This window comes from Lutra lutra, chromosome 5, assembly GCF_902655055.1.
Source record: "Lutra lutra chromosome 5, mLutLut1.2, whole genome shotgun sequence".
NCBI classification, from domain to species: domain Eukaryota; kingdom Metazoa; phylum Chordata; class Mammalia; order Carnivora; family Mustelidae; genus Lutra; species Lutra lutra.
In genome coordinates, this window is record NC_062282.1 from 98,845,063 (window position 1) to 98,863,519 (window position 18,457).

Sequence of the window (18,457 nt, forward strand, 5' to 3'; positions counted from 1 at the left end):
TCCATATCTTTTTTTTTTTTAAAGATTTTATTTGTTTATTTGACAGAGAGAGATCACAAGTAGACAGAGAGGCAGGCAGAGAGAGAGAGGGAAGCAGGCTCCCTGCTGAACAGAGAGCCCGATGCGGGACTCGATCCCAGGACCCTGAGATCATGACCTCAGCTGAAGGCAGCGGCTTAACCCACTGAGCCACCCAGGCGCCCCGAGATATCCATATCTTGATGTTTTTTCAACTATCAGTTGTATTGATATATATAGCATTGTAAATGATATAGCATGGTATAAGTTGAAGGTATACAATGGGTTGATTTGACCACCATGGCATTAGCTCACATCTCCATCGGGTCACATAATTATTTCTTTTTTGTGGTAAGAAGATTTAAGATCTTAGCGACTTTGAAATGTACAATAAGGTATTCTTTTTTTTTTTAAGTTTTTAAAGATTTTATTTATTTATTTGACAGACAGATCACAAGTGTTAGAGAGGCAGGCAGAGAGAGAGGAGGAAGCAGGCTCCCTGCTGAGCAGAGAGCCCAACGTGGGGCTCTATCCCAGGACCCTGGGATCATGACCTGAGCCGAAGGCAGAGGCTTTAAGCCACTGAGCCACCCAGGCGCCCCTATGATGAGTCAATTTTAGTGTTAAGATAATTAGCAATCATTTGGTAATTTAGTGAATCCCACTAATGAAAAGAATACTGTCCCCAACTTCAGTTCAACTTCAGTTGGTGGGGAGCCTGCTTCTCCCTCTGCCTCTGCTGCCACTCGGCCTGCCTGTGCTCACTCACTCTCTCTCTCTCTCTCTCTGGCAAATAAACAAATAAAATCTTTTTTTTTTTTTTTTTTTTAAATTTTTTTATTTATTTGACAGAGAGAGATCACAAGCAGGCAGAGAGGCAGGCAGAGAGAGAGGAGGAAGCAGGCTCCCCGCCGAGCAGAGAGCCCGATGCGGGGCTCGATCCCAGGACCCTGAGATCATGACCTGAGCCGAAGGCAGCGGCTCAATCCACTGAGCCACCCAGGCGCCCAACAAATAAAATCTTAAAAAAAAAAAAAAATAGAACTTGGGGCGCCTGGGTGGCTCAGTGGGTTAAAGCCTCTGCCTTTGGCTCAGGTCATGATCCCAGGGTCCTGGGATTGAGCCCCACATAGGGCTCTCTGCTCAGCCGGGAGCCTGCTTCCTCCTCTCTCTCTGCCTGCCTCTCTGCCTACTTGTGATCTCTATCTGTCAAATAAATAAATAAAATCTTTTTTAAAAAAATAAATAAAATCTTAAAAAAAAAAATAGAACTTGCTCAGGCACCTGGCTGGCTCAGTTGGTAGAGCATGTGACTCTCAATCTGGGGCTTGTGAGTACAAGCCCCATGTTGGGTTTACAGAGTACTAAAAATATATAAACTTAAAAAAAAAAAAACAAACAAAAAAACAAAAAACGGGAGCCGGCGCCCGGAGGAGCGGGAGGCGGAGGAGAGGTCGGAGCTGTCTTCAGGAGCCCTTAGAGACCGAGTCCCCGGCGGCGGCGGCGGGGGGAGCGCACCGGCAGATTCATTCCACCCCTTACAACCGGAAAACGGTGGGCCCCCGGAAGTCTTACTGGTTTCGGGTAGAAACAATAGTTGAAGATGTCCAGCAAAACAGCAAGCACCAACAACATCGCCCAGGCCAGGAGGACAGTGCAACAGTTGAGAATGGAAGCCTCCATCGAGAGAATAAAGGTTTCAAAGGCGTCAGCGGACCTCATGTCCTACTGTGAGGAGCATGCCAGGAGCGACCCTTTGCTGATAGGGATACCGACCTCAGAAAACCCTTTCAAGGATAAAAAAACTTGCATCATCTTATAGAGGAACGCTGAAATGGCTCCTCGCCTCTTCTCAACAAAGCAAATTTTGAGCAGCTCCTTGGAAGAAATTTACTTTCAGCTTATTTGGTAACCACTGCTAATAACTAAAATACTCTAACTTGGAAAAACAAAACAAAACAAAAAAAAAAACTTGGAGCACCTGGGTGGCTCGGTGGTTTAAGCCTCTGCCTTCGGCTCCGGTCATGATCTCGGGGTCCTGGGATAGAGCCCTGCATCGGGCTCTCTGCTCAGCAGGGAACCTGCTTCCCCCTCTCTCTCTGCCTGCCTTTCTGCCTACTTGTGATCTCTCTCTCTGTGTCAAATATATAAATAAAATCTTCAAAAAAAAAACTTGCTATCTTTTATAGTATCCCATCCCTTTTTAGAGAAAGCTCTAATTTGAATTCCTTATTCAAATAATTGAATATTGAAATAAATTGAGTTTGGAGCTGTTGATCACTTTTATGGACAATGTAGTATTTTCAACATTCTTTTCCTTTTTTAAAAGATTTTTTTGAGGGGCACCTGGGTGGCTCAGTGGATTAAAGCCTCTGCCTTCGGCTCAGGTCATGATCCCAGGATCCTGGGATCGAGTCCCGCATCAGGCTCTCTGCTCAGCAGGGAGCCTGCTTCCCCTTCTCTCTCTGCCTGCCTCTCTGCCTACTTGTGTTCTCTGTCTGTCAAATAAATAAATAAAAATCTTTAAAAAAATAAAAGATTTTTTTGATTTATTTGAGAGCAAATGAGTGGGGGCAGGGGCAGAAGGACAAGGACCCTGAGATCATAACCCAAGCTTAACTGACTGAGCCACCCAGACACCCTTCAACATTTTTTTAAGCTGGAAGTTCAACCAACTGACCTACTCAGGCCACCCCAATAAGTTACATTTTTCTTGGGGCGCCTGGGTGGCTCAGTGAGTTAAAGCCTCTGCCTTTGGCTCAGGTCATGGTCTCGGGGTTCTGGGATCGGGCCCCGCATGGGGCTCTCAGCGGGGAGCCTCCTTCTCTCTCTCTCTCTCTCTATCGGCCTGCCCTCTGCCTACTTGTGATTTTTCTCTGTCAAGTCAATAAATAAAATCTTTTAAAAAAAAAAGTTACATTTTTCTTACAGAAAAGCATTATTCTGGAAAATACCTTCCTGATGTAAAGATTCAGCATCATCTAAAAATCTTTTTGCATTTTCCTGGGATTTTCTTATCCTTTGTATTCCCTTCTAAAGCCCAAACCTGAGACAGAAATTTCATTAGTCAGTTTTTCCTCAAGTGCTGAACAATACCCTGGCTTTTAACAAACATTTATATCTCTCTTGGATCCATAGTTTGGCTGATCATTGGAGGACCTGAGGAGCATCCACTGTCTAAAACGTTCTCATAGTTAATGTGAAAAGTCAAATTACACAAGCACATTTAAAGTGTCTGCTTGGAAGAGGTGTACATTATTTTACCAAGCCTCTGTTCACCAAGCCAAACATTACTGTGACAGAAAAGTATACTTCCACAGTAGGGGAGTGCTGGGTTTCAGAATGGGGGAAAGAAAATGGGCATTTGAAAAAAAATACAGTCCACTACAGTATACAGTCTTGGTCTTAAATATTAACTTCCTTTTTACACGTAAAAGACACCTCCTTCGCCAAGGAGAGTAACCTAAGAGTGTCATCTAATCATAACAGTTTCAAAGTTCAGGATCTCATGATATTCTTTCACATCAGGTCCAAATAATGGCTCTTCCTGATCTGGGGCTCCTGGGTGGCTCAGTGGGTTAAAGCCCCTGCCTTCAGCTCAGGTCATGATCCCAGGGTCCTCGGATCCAGTCCCGCATCAGGCTCTCTGCTCAGCAGGGAGCCTGCTTCCCTCTCTCTCTCTCTCTCTGCCCGCCTCTCTGCCTACTTGTGATCTCTGTCTGTCAAATAAATAAATAAAATACTATTTAAAAAAAAAAAGGCTCTTCCTGATCTGGAGATTAATGAGCTGAAAAGATAAATTCTGTTGCTTCACATAGCCAGCATACAATAGTGGACAATGTTAGCAATTCTGAAAGACTGTTTGGTAAATGATAGGAGGTGCTCCTTCCTAGGAAGAGGAAATACATTTTGTTTAGGCACTTGTGCTGCTCACTGGAAGAGGTTCTTCTGTGGTTTCTGACTCTGCCCTTTGGTAAGTTCTCCCTTTCCATGACTAACCTTGGCCATATCTGAAGAGGGCATTTGAGAGCTCAGCAGCTTTTTCAATTGGGGACACAAGTGTTTTACATCTCAGTCGGTCTTAAATTCTGGGCTGTGGTGCTTTTGTTAGTATATATTTTAATTGTGGTTGTTGGTGGTGATCACATTTGCTTTGGTTGGTTGTTTCATTTATATCAGAGGTCAGCAAACTGGCTTACCAGCTGGCTTGTTCTGTAAATAAAGTTTTATTGGAACAAAGACAATGCCCATAGATTTATTACATATTAACCAAGGCTGCTTTCCCTCTACACTAGCATATTTAAGTTGAACTGAGTGAGAGGTTATATGCACTGGCACCCTATTTTTCTTACAGTCACTGACTTAAACCAGTTGATCTGTAGAAACTTTTCTGTTATGATTTGTCTCATTGCTTCCTAGTAGTTTATATAGCTTGTTTCACGTCTACTTTATTAATTAGAAGTTAGATCTGCTTTATTAAATGTTTCAATTTTTTTTCGAGTTTCAAGTTTTAAAAAAAGTTTTTTAAAGATTTTATTTATTTATTTGACAGAGCAAAAGCAGGGGAGAGAGCGAGCCTGAGGCAGAGAAGAAAACTCCCAGCTGAGTGGGGAGCACAATGCGGGACTCCATCCTGGGACTCCCTGATCATTACCCCAGCGGAATGCAATTGCTTAACCAACTGAGCCACCCAGGTACCCCTAACTCCCAAGTTTTAACAAGATTGTTTATTTTAGGAAGCCACGTGACTTCGTATTTGGTTTCAGGTTAAATTTTGGACACTACTTAAATTAGAATCTGGCTATCTGGAGAAGGAAATGGCCCTAATTTACTAATAGGCTGATGTGCAAAACACACGGAACACCACAGACCTTCGTCTGCAAAACTGAACAATGGGAAGCACGTGGGGCAATTCCTAGACTGAAAGCGGGGCGGGGCGGGGCGGGGCGGGGTCAGGCGCAGAGGGTGGGTTAGCTCCGCGGTGGAGGACGATCCCACGGGATTGCCGGCTCGTCCCTCCTCCATGACGCCACAGGCAGGGCCCGCCCCCAGCTGCCCTGGACTCCAGTTATATTGGCGCCTAGCTACTGCCCCGGAAGCTGCCCCATCCCGGGGTCATGATGGGCAGCAAGATGGCGTCTGCCAGCAGGGTCGTTCAGGTAAGTAAATTTTGTCGCTTTTTCGCACCGTGGGTGGTAGGGACACTGCTGATTATAGTAAAGGCGCTGGGGAGACAAGGCGGTGGCGGAGGCTGGGCGGTCACCGCGGCCTTGGGTAGCGCCAGCGACGCGGCCCGGGGGGTATGTGTGAGAATTGGACCTTGAGCCCACTGGGTCGGGCAGTGAGCCGGGACTATAGCTGAGGCTTCAAGCTATGCTGCAGGACTGCAGTGTATCAGCAGGTAGGCGCAGAACAGCTGCGCCGTCCCCGGACCATACTCTGCCAGGACCTCCGTAGCCCTCTTAGGAGTCGGCGGGCTAGGCTGCCCTGGCAGTAGTCTGGCCAATCGACGTTTAGCATGGTCTGTGATGTCCCGGATGAGCCAATCGTAAGGAAGGCGGTAACGGCGAGTGGAAGGAAGCGAACCTTGTATCTGACCCGGTGTCCCTTCAAGGTCTTGGGAATAGCCTGAGAACTGGCCTGTGAGCTGCGAACTCACCCCGGGCCTGTCCTCCCCCACCAATACCAGCATCTAGTTACTGGCTGGGCGGGGGAATTGAAAGGGGGAAAGATATTATTTAAGTTTATCTGTAATGTTTTACATGCATTAAAACATGTATGGTTGGTCCTTTTCCAAGCCTTTTGTTGTCAAGCTTTTATCCCCTTGAGTTTAGATTGGTAGCTTAGAGGAACTTTGTTAATCCACACATCAATTACCAACCCCTGATAGCTTTTGTATTTGCTTCTCCAGCAGTGATGGCTAAATTAAATAGGAGAGGTAAAGTTAATATATAAAGGGACACAACCTGCACATTTTTGGTGGTTTTACACAGCCTGTTTCTTTGTTTCGGTTTGAAAGATAATCCTAGATCCCAGTCTTCGGTCCCATTGCAAGGAATGATCCTCACTTATTCAGTAGGTAGATGCTGAGCATTAACTAATTAAAGATTCTGTGAGACAAGGAGAACCTCTAACAAAGGACTGGTACCCATAATGTATAACCATACATATCCATAATATATAGCTCAATTTATAAATGGGTTGAAAAGTTGAAACTGCACAAAAGAAGATATAAAAATGAGCAATAAGCATGGGAAAAGATGTTCTACTTAATTCTTGCCAGGAGAATACAAATTAAAGCCAGGAAGTGCCACTGCATCTACTAAAGTTATTAAAATTTTAAGAACTGCCAATACCAAGAGATGACATTGTGAGACACCGGAAACCCTCATTGTTGCTGGTAGGATTATAATTCATATGGCCACTTTGGAAATCTGTTTTGTCAGTCTCTAGTAATTAAACATACCTACCCTGTAACCTAGTAATTTTACTCCTAGGTTTATACCTAAGAGAAATGACTATATATAAACAAGAAGACATATAAAAATGACGGAATGGCAAGCATATATATATATATTTGATATATTTGGACTAATGTAAGCAAAAAGGTGATAATTTATCATTTACAATATCATTTTGGCTGCATGAGACATGGAAAGAAGGGTAGTTGGATTAATTCAGGGTTTGAGATTTACAAGTGAGGTGAAGATACACCTCCAGGAAGGAGGTTGAGAGTGCTGGTAATAGAATATTGAATGGTCCCTGGGTCCTAGGCTAGATAAGAAAGGAGGTGAAGTCAGGGTGGAACCAGTTGACCGGAAAAAGGAACAATCAAGGAAATGAAGGGTTTGGTGATGCTTACAGTGGGAAGTAACAGAGAAGCGTTATACACTAAAAGATTGTGGTTGAGGTTAGATTTTAGGTTAAGATTTTAGGGACAATACAGCTCTGAACTCAGTGAAGAATTAAAAGAACTTTCCAGAAGTAAATACTAAAGTAGAAGGAATATAAAGGTAAATAGGCAACTCAGAAGTTTTGTTAAAGGAAATAGTGCATGAAAAGAGGAAAAGGAAAAAAAATCACAGAAAAAGGAAAAGATTAGACCGATTCAAAGGAAGTCACAGAAGTAGATAAAAACAGGAAGATGCAACTTTTGCATAATAAGTAGTCTCTGAAAAAGTAAAAGCAAATAGAACAAGTCTCAAAACGTATAACTTAATAAAACTTGCCTGATATAAAAGAAGACTTAAAACTATACCTTAGGCTTGAGAGAATTAACCAACTGTAGTTGACTAATGGGTATATTCTAGTAGAATCTTGAAGTTTGGTTTGGTTTTGTTTTTTAAGATTTATGTATTTGAGAGAGAGGGAGCACATGTGTGTAAGCACTCACATGGGGGTGGGGGTGGGAAGGCAGAGAGAGAGAGGGAGACAAGTTGACTTACCACCAAGCCAGGAGCCTGATGCACACAGGGCTGGATCTCAGGACCCTGAGGTCATGACTTGAGCTGAAACCAAGAGTTGGATGCCCCACTGACTAAGCCACCCAGGGGCCCCTGGAATCTTTAGATTTTATTTTATTTTTTTTAAAGATTTTATTTATTTATTTGAGAGAGAGACAGTGAGAGAGAGCATGAGCGAGGAGAAGGTCAGAGGGAGAAGCAGACTCCCCATGGAGCTGGGAGCCCGATGCGGGACTCTATCCCGGGACTCCGGGATCATGACCTGAGCCGAAGGCAGTCGTCCAACCAACTGAGCCACCCAGGCGTCCCTGGAATCTTTAGATTTTAAAGGAGAAAAAGAAAAAGTTTGGGTGATCCAGGCTACAAGACCAAGCACTTAAAAGAGAACGAAAGTTATCAGAGTTTACAACAATAATAGTTCATAAAGGAGGACATGCGGATAACATATGTAAGGTAGTTAAGGATGGAAAATATTAACCAGAGATGTATCTAGCTGCACTGACCTTCAAGTTCTAAAGGCTACAAACCCTTCTAACACCTTCACTAACTCAGGGAATATTGTTCCCTGCAACCCTTCCTACTAGATCTCCCAGAGGATGAAAGACAACTGAGGAATACTTAGTTGTACTCAGAGTTGTTTCAACATAGGAAATGAATATGAACACATTGAATTATGTGACTGTAAGAACAAGACTAAATAATGGAGATACAGTGAAAGACTTGTTGGTAATACTATTGTTCTGACAGTATAGCTCTAATTCAACTTTTAAAATGGAGGAATAAGGGGGAGAGTATACAAAAGCTGGAATACACTTGCCCCTGGTTATTAACTGGTAGTAAAAGATGGGGAAGGAAAACAGAGAAGAGATCACTATCACCTGCTTTCATTCTTTCTCATAGTAATGAACCAATGGGTAGTATCTCAGAAGGTGGCCATTAAGGGTATTATGTAAAGGTAGTAATGTAAATATAGATGCACAAAAGCATAATTTATAATTGTTTCCAAATTAAAAAAAATCCCACAAGTGAAAGCAAAGAAAAAGATGATATGACAAAGGAATTTATACTTAAATAATCATAAAATGATATGACAAAATATACCAAACTTGTGAGTTATATCTGTAAATGTAAATGATCTAAATCCCCTTTAGAAAATTACTCTCAGGGGCGCCTAGGTGGCTCAGGGGGTTAAAGCCTCTGCCTTCAGCTCAGGTCATGATTCCGGGGTCCTGGGATCGAGCCCCACGTTGGGCTCTCTGCTCAGCAGGGAGCCTGCTTCCCTTCCCCTCTCTTTCTCTCTCTCTCTCTCTGCCTGCCTCTCTGCCTACTTGTGATCTCTCTGTCAAATAAATAAATAAAATCTTAAAAAAACTATTAAAAAAAAAAGAAAATTACTCTCAACTTGGCTAGCAAATACCTATCCAATGCTATGCTATATATGAGGCATACCTCAAACTAAGAGACTTAGAAAGGTAAAAATTAAAAATTAAAAGCTATTTAACTGAACTGTGACAAAGGAGCAAACACAATATATGGAGAAAAGATCGTCTTTTCAATAAATGTTGTGGAACAACTGGATATTCACTTGGAAAAAGATGAATCTAGACACAGACCTTATACTCTTCACAAAAATTGACTCAAAATGGGTTGTAGAATTGTATGTAAAATGTAAACTATAAAACTAGAAAATAACAGGGCGCCTGGGTGGCTCAGTGGGTTAAGCTTCTGCCTTCAGCTCAGGTCATGATCTCAGGGTCCTGGGATCAAGCCCCGCATCGGGCTCTCTGCTCAGCGGGGAGCCTGCTTCTCCCTCTCTCTGCCTGCCTCTCTGTCTACTTGTGATTTCTCTCTCTGTCAAATAAATAAATAAAACCTTAAAAAAAAAACCACAACTCTTAAAACTTAACACAAGAAAACAACCTGATTTAAAAATGGGTGGGGTGCCTAGGTGGCTCATTCCATTAAATGTCTGGCTCTTGATTTTAGGTCAGGTCTTGACAGGGTCCTGAGTTTGGGTTTGAGCCCTGTGCTGGGCTGTGGGGCCCACTTGAAAAACAACAACAACAACAAAATGGCCAAAAGCCCTGAACAGACTCCTCATCAAAGACAGATCACAGGCATATGTAAAACATCACATGTCATCATGGATTTGCAAATTAAAACAGCAAAGAAATATCACTTCATACCTGTTAGAGTGGCCGAAATCCAGAAGAATGTGGATACTACCAAATGCTGGCAAAGATGTGGAGCACTAGGCACTCATTCGCTCCTGCTGAGAATGTAATATGGTACGACCACTTTGGAAGGCAGTTTGGCAGTTTCTTTAAAAACTTGATATACTTTAACTATATGATCAAACAATTGCACTTTGCTGTTTACCCAAATGAGTTGAAAACTTACATCTACATAGAAACCTGCACATGGATATTTATAGTAGCTTTATTCATAATTGTCAAAATTTGGAAGCAACCAAGATATCCTTTAGTAGTAGGTGAATAGATACATAAACTGTGATACATCCAGGCTTGGAATATTATCCAACACTAAAAAGGAATTTGCTATCAAGCCATGGAAAGACATGGAGGAAACTTATATACGTGTTACTGAGTGAAAGAAACCAAACTGAAAGACTACTTTATGATTCCAAATATGTGACCTTCTGGAAAAGAAAACTGGGAGACAGTAAAAAGATCAGTGGTTGCCAGGGGTTAGTCGGGGAGGAAGTGATACATTGCAAAGGGATCTGATATCTTAATGTAAAAAATGAAGCCAAAATTGCAAAGAATTATACATGCACAAATGAGTACATATAAAACTGACCAAATCTAAAATAAGCTATATGGACTGTACCAGTGTCAGTTTCCTGGTTTTGATATTGTGCTATAGTTATGTAAGATACTACTGTGGTAGAAACTGAATGAAGTTACCAGGAATTTCCTTGTACATTTTTTGCAGCTTCCTATGATTTCGTAATTATTTCAGAATTGAAAATTAAAAGAAACAATACCATGCAATACCAAATGAAAACAAGACTTTCTTTATAACTGGAACAGTGAAAACTTACCCAACTATGCTTTAAAATCAAGATACAGGGGACTGGGTAACTCAGTCGTTAAGCGTCTACCTTCAGCTCAGGTCATGATCCCAGAGTCCTGGGATGGAGCCCCTCATCAGGCTCCCTGCTCAGCGGAGAGCCTGCTTCTCCCTCTCCCACTCCCCCTGCCTGTGTTTCCTCTGCCTGTGTCTCTGTCAGATAAATAAATAAAATCTTTTTTTTTTTAAAGATCTTATTTATTTATTTGACAGACACATCACAATTAGGCATAGAGGCAGGCGGGGGGTGCGGGAGAAGCAGGCTCCCTGCTGAGCAGAGAGCCCGATGGGGGGCTCGATCCCAGGACTCTGGGATGACCTGAGCCGGAGGCAGAGGCTTTAACCAACTGAGACATCCAGGCGCCCCTAAATAAAATCTTTAAAAAAAAATCAAGATGTATTAAGGAGAAAAGACTGATAATGTGGGCTGTACTAGAAAGAAAAAAAAACACAAATTTACTCATCCAAAAAAATAAAAAACATTCAACTAAAAAAAAAAAACTAGGTAAAAAATTTGCAACAGAAAAAGAGTTTATAAGCATACTATATAAAGAACTTACAAGCATAGAAAAATAGGCAAGAGCTATGAATACAATCTTCACAGGTAAAGAAATGAAAATGCTCTTAACCATATGAAAAGATGAACAGGGCGCCTGGGTGGCTCAGTGGGTTAAGCCGCTGCCTTCGGCTCAGGTCATGATCTCAGGGTCCTGGGATCGAGTCCCACATCGGGCTCTCTGCTCGGCGAGAAGCCTGCTTCCCTCTCTCTCTCTCTCTCTGCCTGCCTCTCTGCCTACTTGTGATCTCTTTCTGTCAAATAAATAAATAAAAAATCTTAAAAGAAAAAAAAGATGAACAGCCTTACTTATGGTAAGATAGCTGAAAATGAAAACTACATGGAGATAACATTTTTCCTCACTGAGATTTGATTAAAAATGTACAAGTCAGATAACACAAGTCTGTTGTGAAGGCTGTGTGTAAGCAGGCACTCATTGGTCACTCTAGGATCCAATATGGGAATATAAAACAATATAAATTCTGTGAAAGAAAATCTACCAATACCTCTCAGGACTGGTTTTTTCCTCTTTTGACTCAGCAGTCTCTTTCCTAGGAATCTGTCCCACAGATATACTGGCACAGATGCCATGGAAACCCAGAGGAGGAGTTTTAAAATCACACTTTAAAATCAGGAAAGCTTTTTAGAGGGAAGTGATATTTGATTGTTTTAACAGATCAACAGATGAGGGACACCTGGGTGGCTCAGTCTGTTAGGTGTTTGCCTTCAGCTCAGGTCATGATACCAGGGTCTTGGGATCGAGCCCTGTGTTCAGGTGTCCTTCTCAGCCAGGAGTCTGCTTCTCCTCCCTCTCCTCATCCCCTTGTTCAGGCTCTCTCTCTTTCACTCCCCTTTGCTCTCTCTCAAATAGATCAATAAATTCTTAAAACTTTAAAAAATTAATAAACAGATGAAAGCAGGGGCATGGAAGCAGGACAGGACTGAGGATAATTTCCTGGCATGGAACACAAGCTGTAGATTGAATGGTATGAAATGGCATGATGAATAGGGAACAGAAAAGTACTTCAGAATACCTGGAATAAAAGGTATATAAGGCAGGGGCGCCTGGGTGGCTCAGTGGGTTAAGCCTCTACCTTTGGCTCAGGTCATGATCTCAGGATCCTGGGATCCAGCCCCACATCAGGCTCTCTGCTCAGCAGGGAGTCTGCTTCCCCCCACCCCCTGCCTGCTTGTGATCTCTCTCTCTCTCTGTCAAATAAATAAATAAATAAAATCTTTTAAAAAAATGTATATAAGGCAGTGGTGGGGATTGAGGCTTGAGAGGTAAGCAGATGCCAGATCAGGATGGGCCTGTGAATGACAAATGTGAGTTTGAAGTTTATCTTGAAAGCTGTTGAACATGTTTAAAACTTATAAATGGGGTATTGAAAATGGATGGATAAAACATTATTTCAAGAAGCTTGGCTATGAAAAGGAAAAATAGTCACTAGAGGGATAATTGGTTTTTAAAAAATTTTTATTTAATCGGGGCACCTGGGTGGCTCAGTGGGTTAAGCCTCTGCCTTCGGTCATGATCTCAGTGTCCTGGGATAGAGCCCCACATCTGGCTCTCTGCTCAGCGGGGGGCCTGCTTCTCTCTCTGCCTCTGCCTGCCTCTCTGCCTGCTTGTGATCTCTGTCAAATAAATAAATAAAATCTTTAAAAATTTTTTTTTACTTAAGTACAGTTGACACACAATGTTACATTAGACTTTTGTTTTTTAGCATGAAAGACTTGTGTGTGCTTATACTTATACTGTGGGAAACAACTCTATTCTAGCATTTTCTTATACTGTGGGAGACAACACTATTCTAGCATTTTCTTACAGCAACACAGTTATGGTGGTGGTTTCAGGCCGGTCCCAACGAACCTATTTACTTCTGTACTCATATAAACTAATATGTAATACATATATACAGTATTTTGCAGATAAACATATCTCACTATCACTAGTTACAGAGCAACTCAGAGATTACTTTAGATGCAAACAGTACTGTTCATTAGAGTCTTAGCATTGTGTATTCAGAAAATTTAATATTGAAAGATCCATTTAAGTTTCTCTATAGCATTATCTGGAATTCTAGGGATAAAATAGTAATACTCTGCAAATATTTGTTATAAAAGCAATATTCTAAAAATATATATTACCGTGGGTATAGCCCTCAGACCAAAAGCGCTAACAAAATGTTTAAATTGTTTTATGTGGGCTTGGGGATTATAGACAGTGTTTTCTTATTTGTGCTTTTTTCCATTTCTTCCAATTTTTTTACACAGAACATGTGTTACTTTTGTAGTCAAAAAAAATATTTTCTTTTAAAAATTTTATTTGTCAGAGAGAGCGTGAGAGCACAAGCAGGGGAATGGGGGCCAAAGGGAGAAGCAGTCTCCCCACTGAGCACGGAGTCCAAGGCGGAACCGGATTCATGGACCCTGGGATCATGACCTGAGCTGAAGGCAGATGCTTAACTGACTGAACCACCCAGGCTTCCCAGAAAAAGTATTTTTTTTTTTTTTTTAGAAAAAGTATTTTCTTAATGACCTAATTTTTAGTATGCTTTTTACCCTATTTTACACTGCTAGATATTGACATAGTAGGAAAACAAACTCAATACAAGTTAGGAAACTTCAAATTCTTACCAGGCAGCAGGGCAATACATGTCATGCAACGTAAGATCTGTGTCATCTTTTCATAGGGTTGTTGTTGTTTTTTTTTTTTTTAAGATTTTATTTATTTATTTGAGAGAGAGAGCAAGTAAGAAAGAGCATGAGAGGGGAGAAGGTCAGAGGGAGAAGCGGACTCCCTGCGGAGCTGGGAGCCCTATGCGGTTCTTGATCCCTGGACTCTGGGATCATGACCTGGGCTGAAGGCAGTTGCTTAACCAGCTAAGCCACTCAGGTGCCTCCATAGGGTTGTTTTTTTTTTTTTTTGTCGTTTTTTTTTTTTCTTTTTTAAAGATTTTATTTATTTATTTATTTGACAGACAGAGATCACAAGTAGGAAGAGAGGCAGGCAGAGAGAGAGAGAGGGAGAGAGAGAGAGGAGGAAGCAGGCTTCCTGCTGAGCAGAGAGCCCGACACGGGGCTTGATCCCAGGACCCTGGGATCATGACCCAAGCCGAAGGCAGAGGCCCTAACCTGCTGAGCCACCCAAGCACCCCCATAGGGTTGTTTTTGAGGTCAGTTGGTAGTATAGTAAAATATAAGTAAAGTATAAATATAAAGTATAGTAAAATATAAGTTAAGTGTAAAGTCCAAAGTTACTATGAAGAGCAGATAAGATAAACAAATTAATAGTTTATAGACCAGCTTTCCTGGTTGGGGAAGAGTAAAATAGTAAGATTTAAAGTTGCTGTGAAATACTAAGTTTAGGGGCGCCTGGGTGGCTCAGCGGGTTAAGCTTCTGCCTTCAGCTCAGGTCATGATCTCAGGGTCCTGGGATCCAGCCTCACATTGGGCTCTCTGCTCAGCAGAGAGCCTGCTTCCCCCTCTCTCTCTGCCCGCCTCTCTGCCTACTTGTGATCTCTGTCTGTCAAATAAATAAATAAAATCTTAAAAAAAAAAAAAAGTAGACAACCTTTCTGTTGAAAAAAAAAAAAGAAATACTAAGTTTATTTTAACAAAGGTATCTGTGAAGCTCAGTAGGTGGTTTCTTTTATAGTTAATAGTTTTAGTGCTTCATCTTTTTTTTCCATGTATTTTAATTTTTCCTTTAGGTAGTCAAGCCACATACTCCATTAATAAGATTCCCTGACAGAAGAGACAATCCTAAACCTAACGGTAAGTTATACTTCAGATTTTTAAAATACATATATATGTACAAGCATTTTTATATATGAATATGCTATAATAGGCATTCTTACTCATTTAAAAATCCATGAGACCTCACAGTGGTCTGCTAGGTTTTATGCAAGTAGAAGTTAACTTCTTATTACCTCCATTTAAAAAGGTGGTGACTCAACAGAAATGTCTCTGAATTTTTAAGGATATTGATTTTATATAGGGAAATTTTTGTTCTTTCCTTTCTTCTGTCCTTGAAAAGACTATCCCATGCTTACATTGGAGAGATTGTGAAGACAGTAGCCATTCCTATATTTTTCTCCCAGCTGACCTTCTTTTTTTTTTTTTTTTTTTTAAATTTTATTTATTTATTTGACAGAGATCACAAGTAGGCAGAGAGGCAGGCAGAGAGAGGGGGAGAAGCAGGCTCCCCGCTGAGCAGAGAGCCCGACTCGGGGCTCGATCCCATGACCCCGAGATCATGACCTGAGCCGAAGGCATAGGCTTAACCCACCGAGCCACCCAGGCGCCCCTGACCTTCTTTTCTTTCATTCACTCATTTACTCATTCACTCAATAGATGAAGACTGCCTTAGCCCTGAGCAATCATTGCCTATAAAGTAACTCAAGATTCTGAACAAGTTGTTGTCCTCTTTTCCGTCCATTTTACCCAGTCCTTTGTCCCTGTTTTTTTTTTTTTTAATTCTAGTAGAGTTAATTTACAGTGCCCAATATAGTGATTCAACACATCTATACATTACTCAGTAATCATTATTCTTGTCCCTGTTTTTATTATAAGATATTTGATCTTCAATTCAGGGAGGAGCTTAAGAAGTTTTATAAGGATCTCTCTCTCTCTCTCTCTCTAAATATATATGTATATATATATATATATATACACACACACATATATTTTTTTTAAAGATTTTTATTTATTTATTTATTTATTTATTTTTTTAAAGATTTTATTTATTTATTTGACAGAGATCACAAGTAGGCAGAGAAACAGTCAGAGAGGAAGGGAAGCAGGCTCCCCACCAAGCAGAGAGCCTGATGCGGGGCTCAATCCCAGGACCCTGGGATCATGACCTGAGCTGAAAGAGGCTTTAAACCACTGAGCCACCCAGGTGCCCCTACATATATATTTTAAAGCTTTTATTCATTTGAAAGAGAGAGAGCACAAGCGGGGGAGTGGGAGAGGGAGAAGCATGCTTCCCACTGTGCAGGGATCCCAGGCCGCTGGGATCATAACCTGAGCCAAAGGCAGTTGCTTAACCGACTGAACCACCCAGGCACCCCTTATAGGGATATTTTTGACTATAAATTCCACCATTTGACAAAATTTAGGTCATGCTGATTATCTATATGGGTTGAACTCCACTACCTAGAAATTTTATTATTTTAGAAACTTGTTTTAGTAATTCATTCGCTTAAGGCTACCTCCTTATTTAAAATGAACTTTACCCAACTAAGTTACTCAGTAATACCTGTTAGAATTACACTTAGCATTTGAAGTATGACTTGCTTACTCAATAATAGATAACTCAAAATAGTATTTTAAGATACCTGAACAATTTATTTCTCTAATTACATATATATTTTTTTTCAGTATCAGAAGTTTTGAGATCAGCAGGACTACCATCTCACTCTTCTTCAATTTCACAGCATTCTAAGGGAAGTAAATCACCAGATTTGCTGATGCATCAGGGTCCACCAGACACTGCAGAAATAATAAAAACATTACCTCAGAAATACAGAAGGAAACTTGTATCTCAAGAAGAAATTGAATTTATCCAAGTATGTCATTGCTCTTTATTTTAGTACTATCAAAACACATGAACATTTTTGGCTTTTGGAATTTCATAGGCTGATTTTCTTGCTCTTCCATCACCTTGTCATGGTGCGTCAATAGCTAAGACTAAGATAATCAGGCCCGGACTATGAGAAGTAAACCATGTACAAGCCTATGAGAAGTAAACCATGTACAAGCCCTCAGTAGAGGTACATGAAGGGATATATGTGTGGAAGTATAATATGGGAAGTAGTAATAACCATAACACATGAAAGAAACTCAGTAGAGTCCTTGGTAATTTTTCAGTGTGAAGGGCTGCTGAGACCAAGAAATTTGAGGCCCACCAATCAGGGTCAACCTTGAGTCCTCTCCAGATCAGAAATTGTTTATAACATTGATAGGAGTGCCTAAGAGAAATGAAAAATTGAAATTGTTTTTTTAAACCCTAAAGGTCATTTGCTTAAAATGGTGTAAATTTGTATAGTGACCATGAAAACTTTTCTTCTGTAAATTTAACACCTAATTTTTTGCTTTGTTTTTTCCTTTTCAGCGTGGAGGTCCGGAATAATCACTGACAGTGTGGCTGCTATTTGTCATCAGACAAAAAAATAGTCTTTACAATAAAGACTGTCCAAAAATCCAAAATGGCACATGAGAAATTATATAGCAAACAACTTGAATACTCTCCAAAAAGAAAAAAAATGAAATATAGAAAATTTAGATGGACAGTTGTATCTTCTAATATATGTATCTTGGTCAGCTTCTGCAAAAGATTACCTAATTGTTTATATGCTTATTAAAGTATACATTTTTAAATGTTAGCCTATTAATTTACTCTCAATTATCAAGTATTTCCAGTGTTGGAGCTACTAAAAGTACACAGTATCTAGTAAACTATCACAGGTTTTTATCAAAGAGAATTGCTGCTTGGGGAAGTGATTTTCCTGAAATTGGACGAGGATCAATGAAAGAATGACTCCATTATTTGTTCTTAGTTTTCTTAACATTTTTTCATTCACAGAGTTACTGGAGTATAACTAGTTTAAAAAGCATATCCTACACTAAGTAATAAAAATATAGTCAAGGTAAAACAGGTGACTTTGTGGTATTAAAACTGGGAGTTAAGACAAAAGATTATTTGTAACCAATATTCAGAAGAAAGTGCCAGAGTTTAAAATGGAATATATGGGATCAAAATAAATATAAACCTAGGAATAGATGTTTGATTAGACATTGCAACTTACTATATTATTAGGGCTGTTAAGAAAGTCTCATTCTTTGATTTCTTTTACTGTTTTGATTGTCATTCTGTGTGCAAATTCTGAAAACCACTAACTTTCTCAAACTTAAATGTCTGAAAGTTTCATAAAATCAACCTAAATATTTGCCTTATTAAGGCAATTTATAAAACTTTAATAGGGTCTTAGAGTGCCAAGGGCATGTATTATTGTGAAAGTAAAGCCTCACAAAGCTAAATAAATTTTCTTCCATACCTTGAATGATTTCTAGAATATGCTTTAAGGAAGTCATTCCTATTAGTAAGGGTAGCTCATGGGTATTAGAGTCAAATTGTTGTTGAGTTTTGCTCATTTGCCTGTAGACTAAGCTTTGGTTTTTTTGTTTTGTTATTTTGTTTTTGTTTTTGTTTTGTCTTTTTGCTATTCCATAGTTTATCTGCTTCTCCTATGAGTTCTCTGTTGTGACCAGTATAAATGTTGCCCAAGTTGAATATGAGATAGGTGTTTGGTACCAGAAATAA

At 40.3% G+C, this 18,457-nt stretch overlaps 2 protein-coding genes across 2 annotated transcripts; both read left to right on the forward strand.

Moving 5' to 3' along the window:
• The first annotated feature begins 1,440 nt into the window (after positions 1 to 1,440).
• Positions 1,441 to 1,967, forward strand: LOC125100232 (guanine nucleotide-binding protein G(I)/G(S)/G(O) subunit gamma-12). The gene has a single exon (XM_047730241.1). It carries the CDS (start codon positions 1,622 to 1,624, stop codon positions 1,838 to 1,840), a length of 219 nt encoding a protein of 72 aa, XP_047586197.1. The 5' UTR covers positions 1,441 to 1,621; the 3' UTR covers positions 1,841 to 1,967.
• A 3,067-nt stretch (positions 1,968 to 5,034) lies between these two features.
• MRPS36 (mitochondrial ribosomal protein S36) lies at positions 5,035 to 18,197 on the forward strand. The gene is made up of 4 exons (XM_047729161.1): positions 5,035 to 5,177; positions 14,844 to 14,907; positions 16,516 to 16,703; positions 17,249 to 18,197. The coding sequence occupies exons 1-4, from the start codon at positions 5,136 to 5,138 to the stop codon at positions 17,264 to 17,266; spliced, it is 312 nt and encodes a 103-aa protein (XP_047585117.1). The 5' UTR covers positions 5,035 to 5,135; the 3' UTR covers positions 17,267 to 18,197.
• Positions 18,198 to 18,457: the final 260 nt, after the last annotated feature.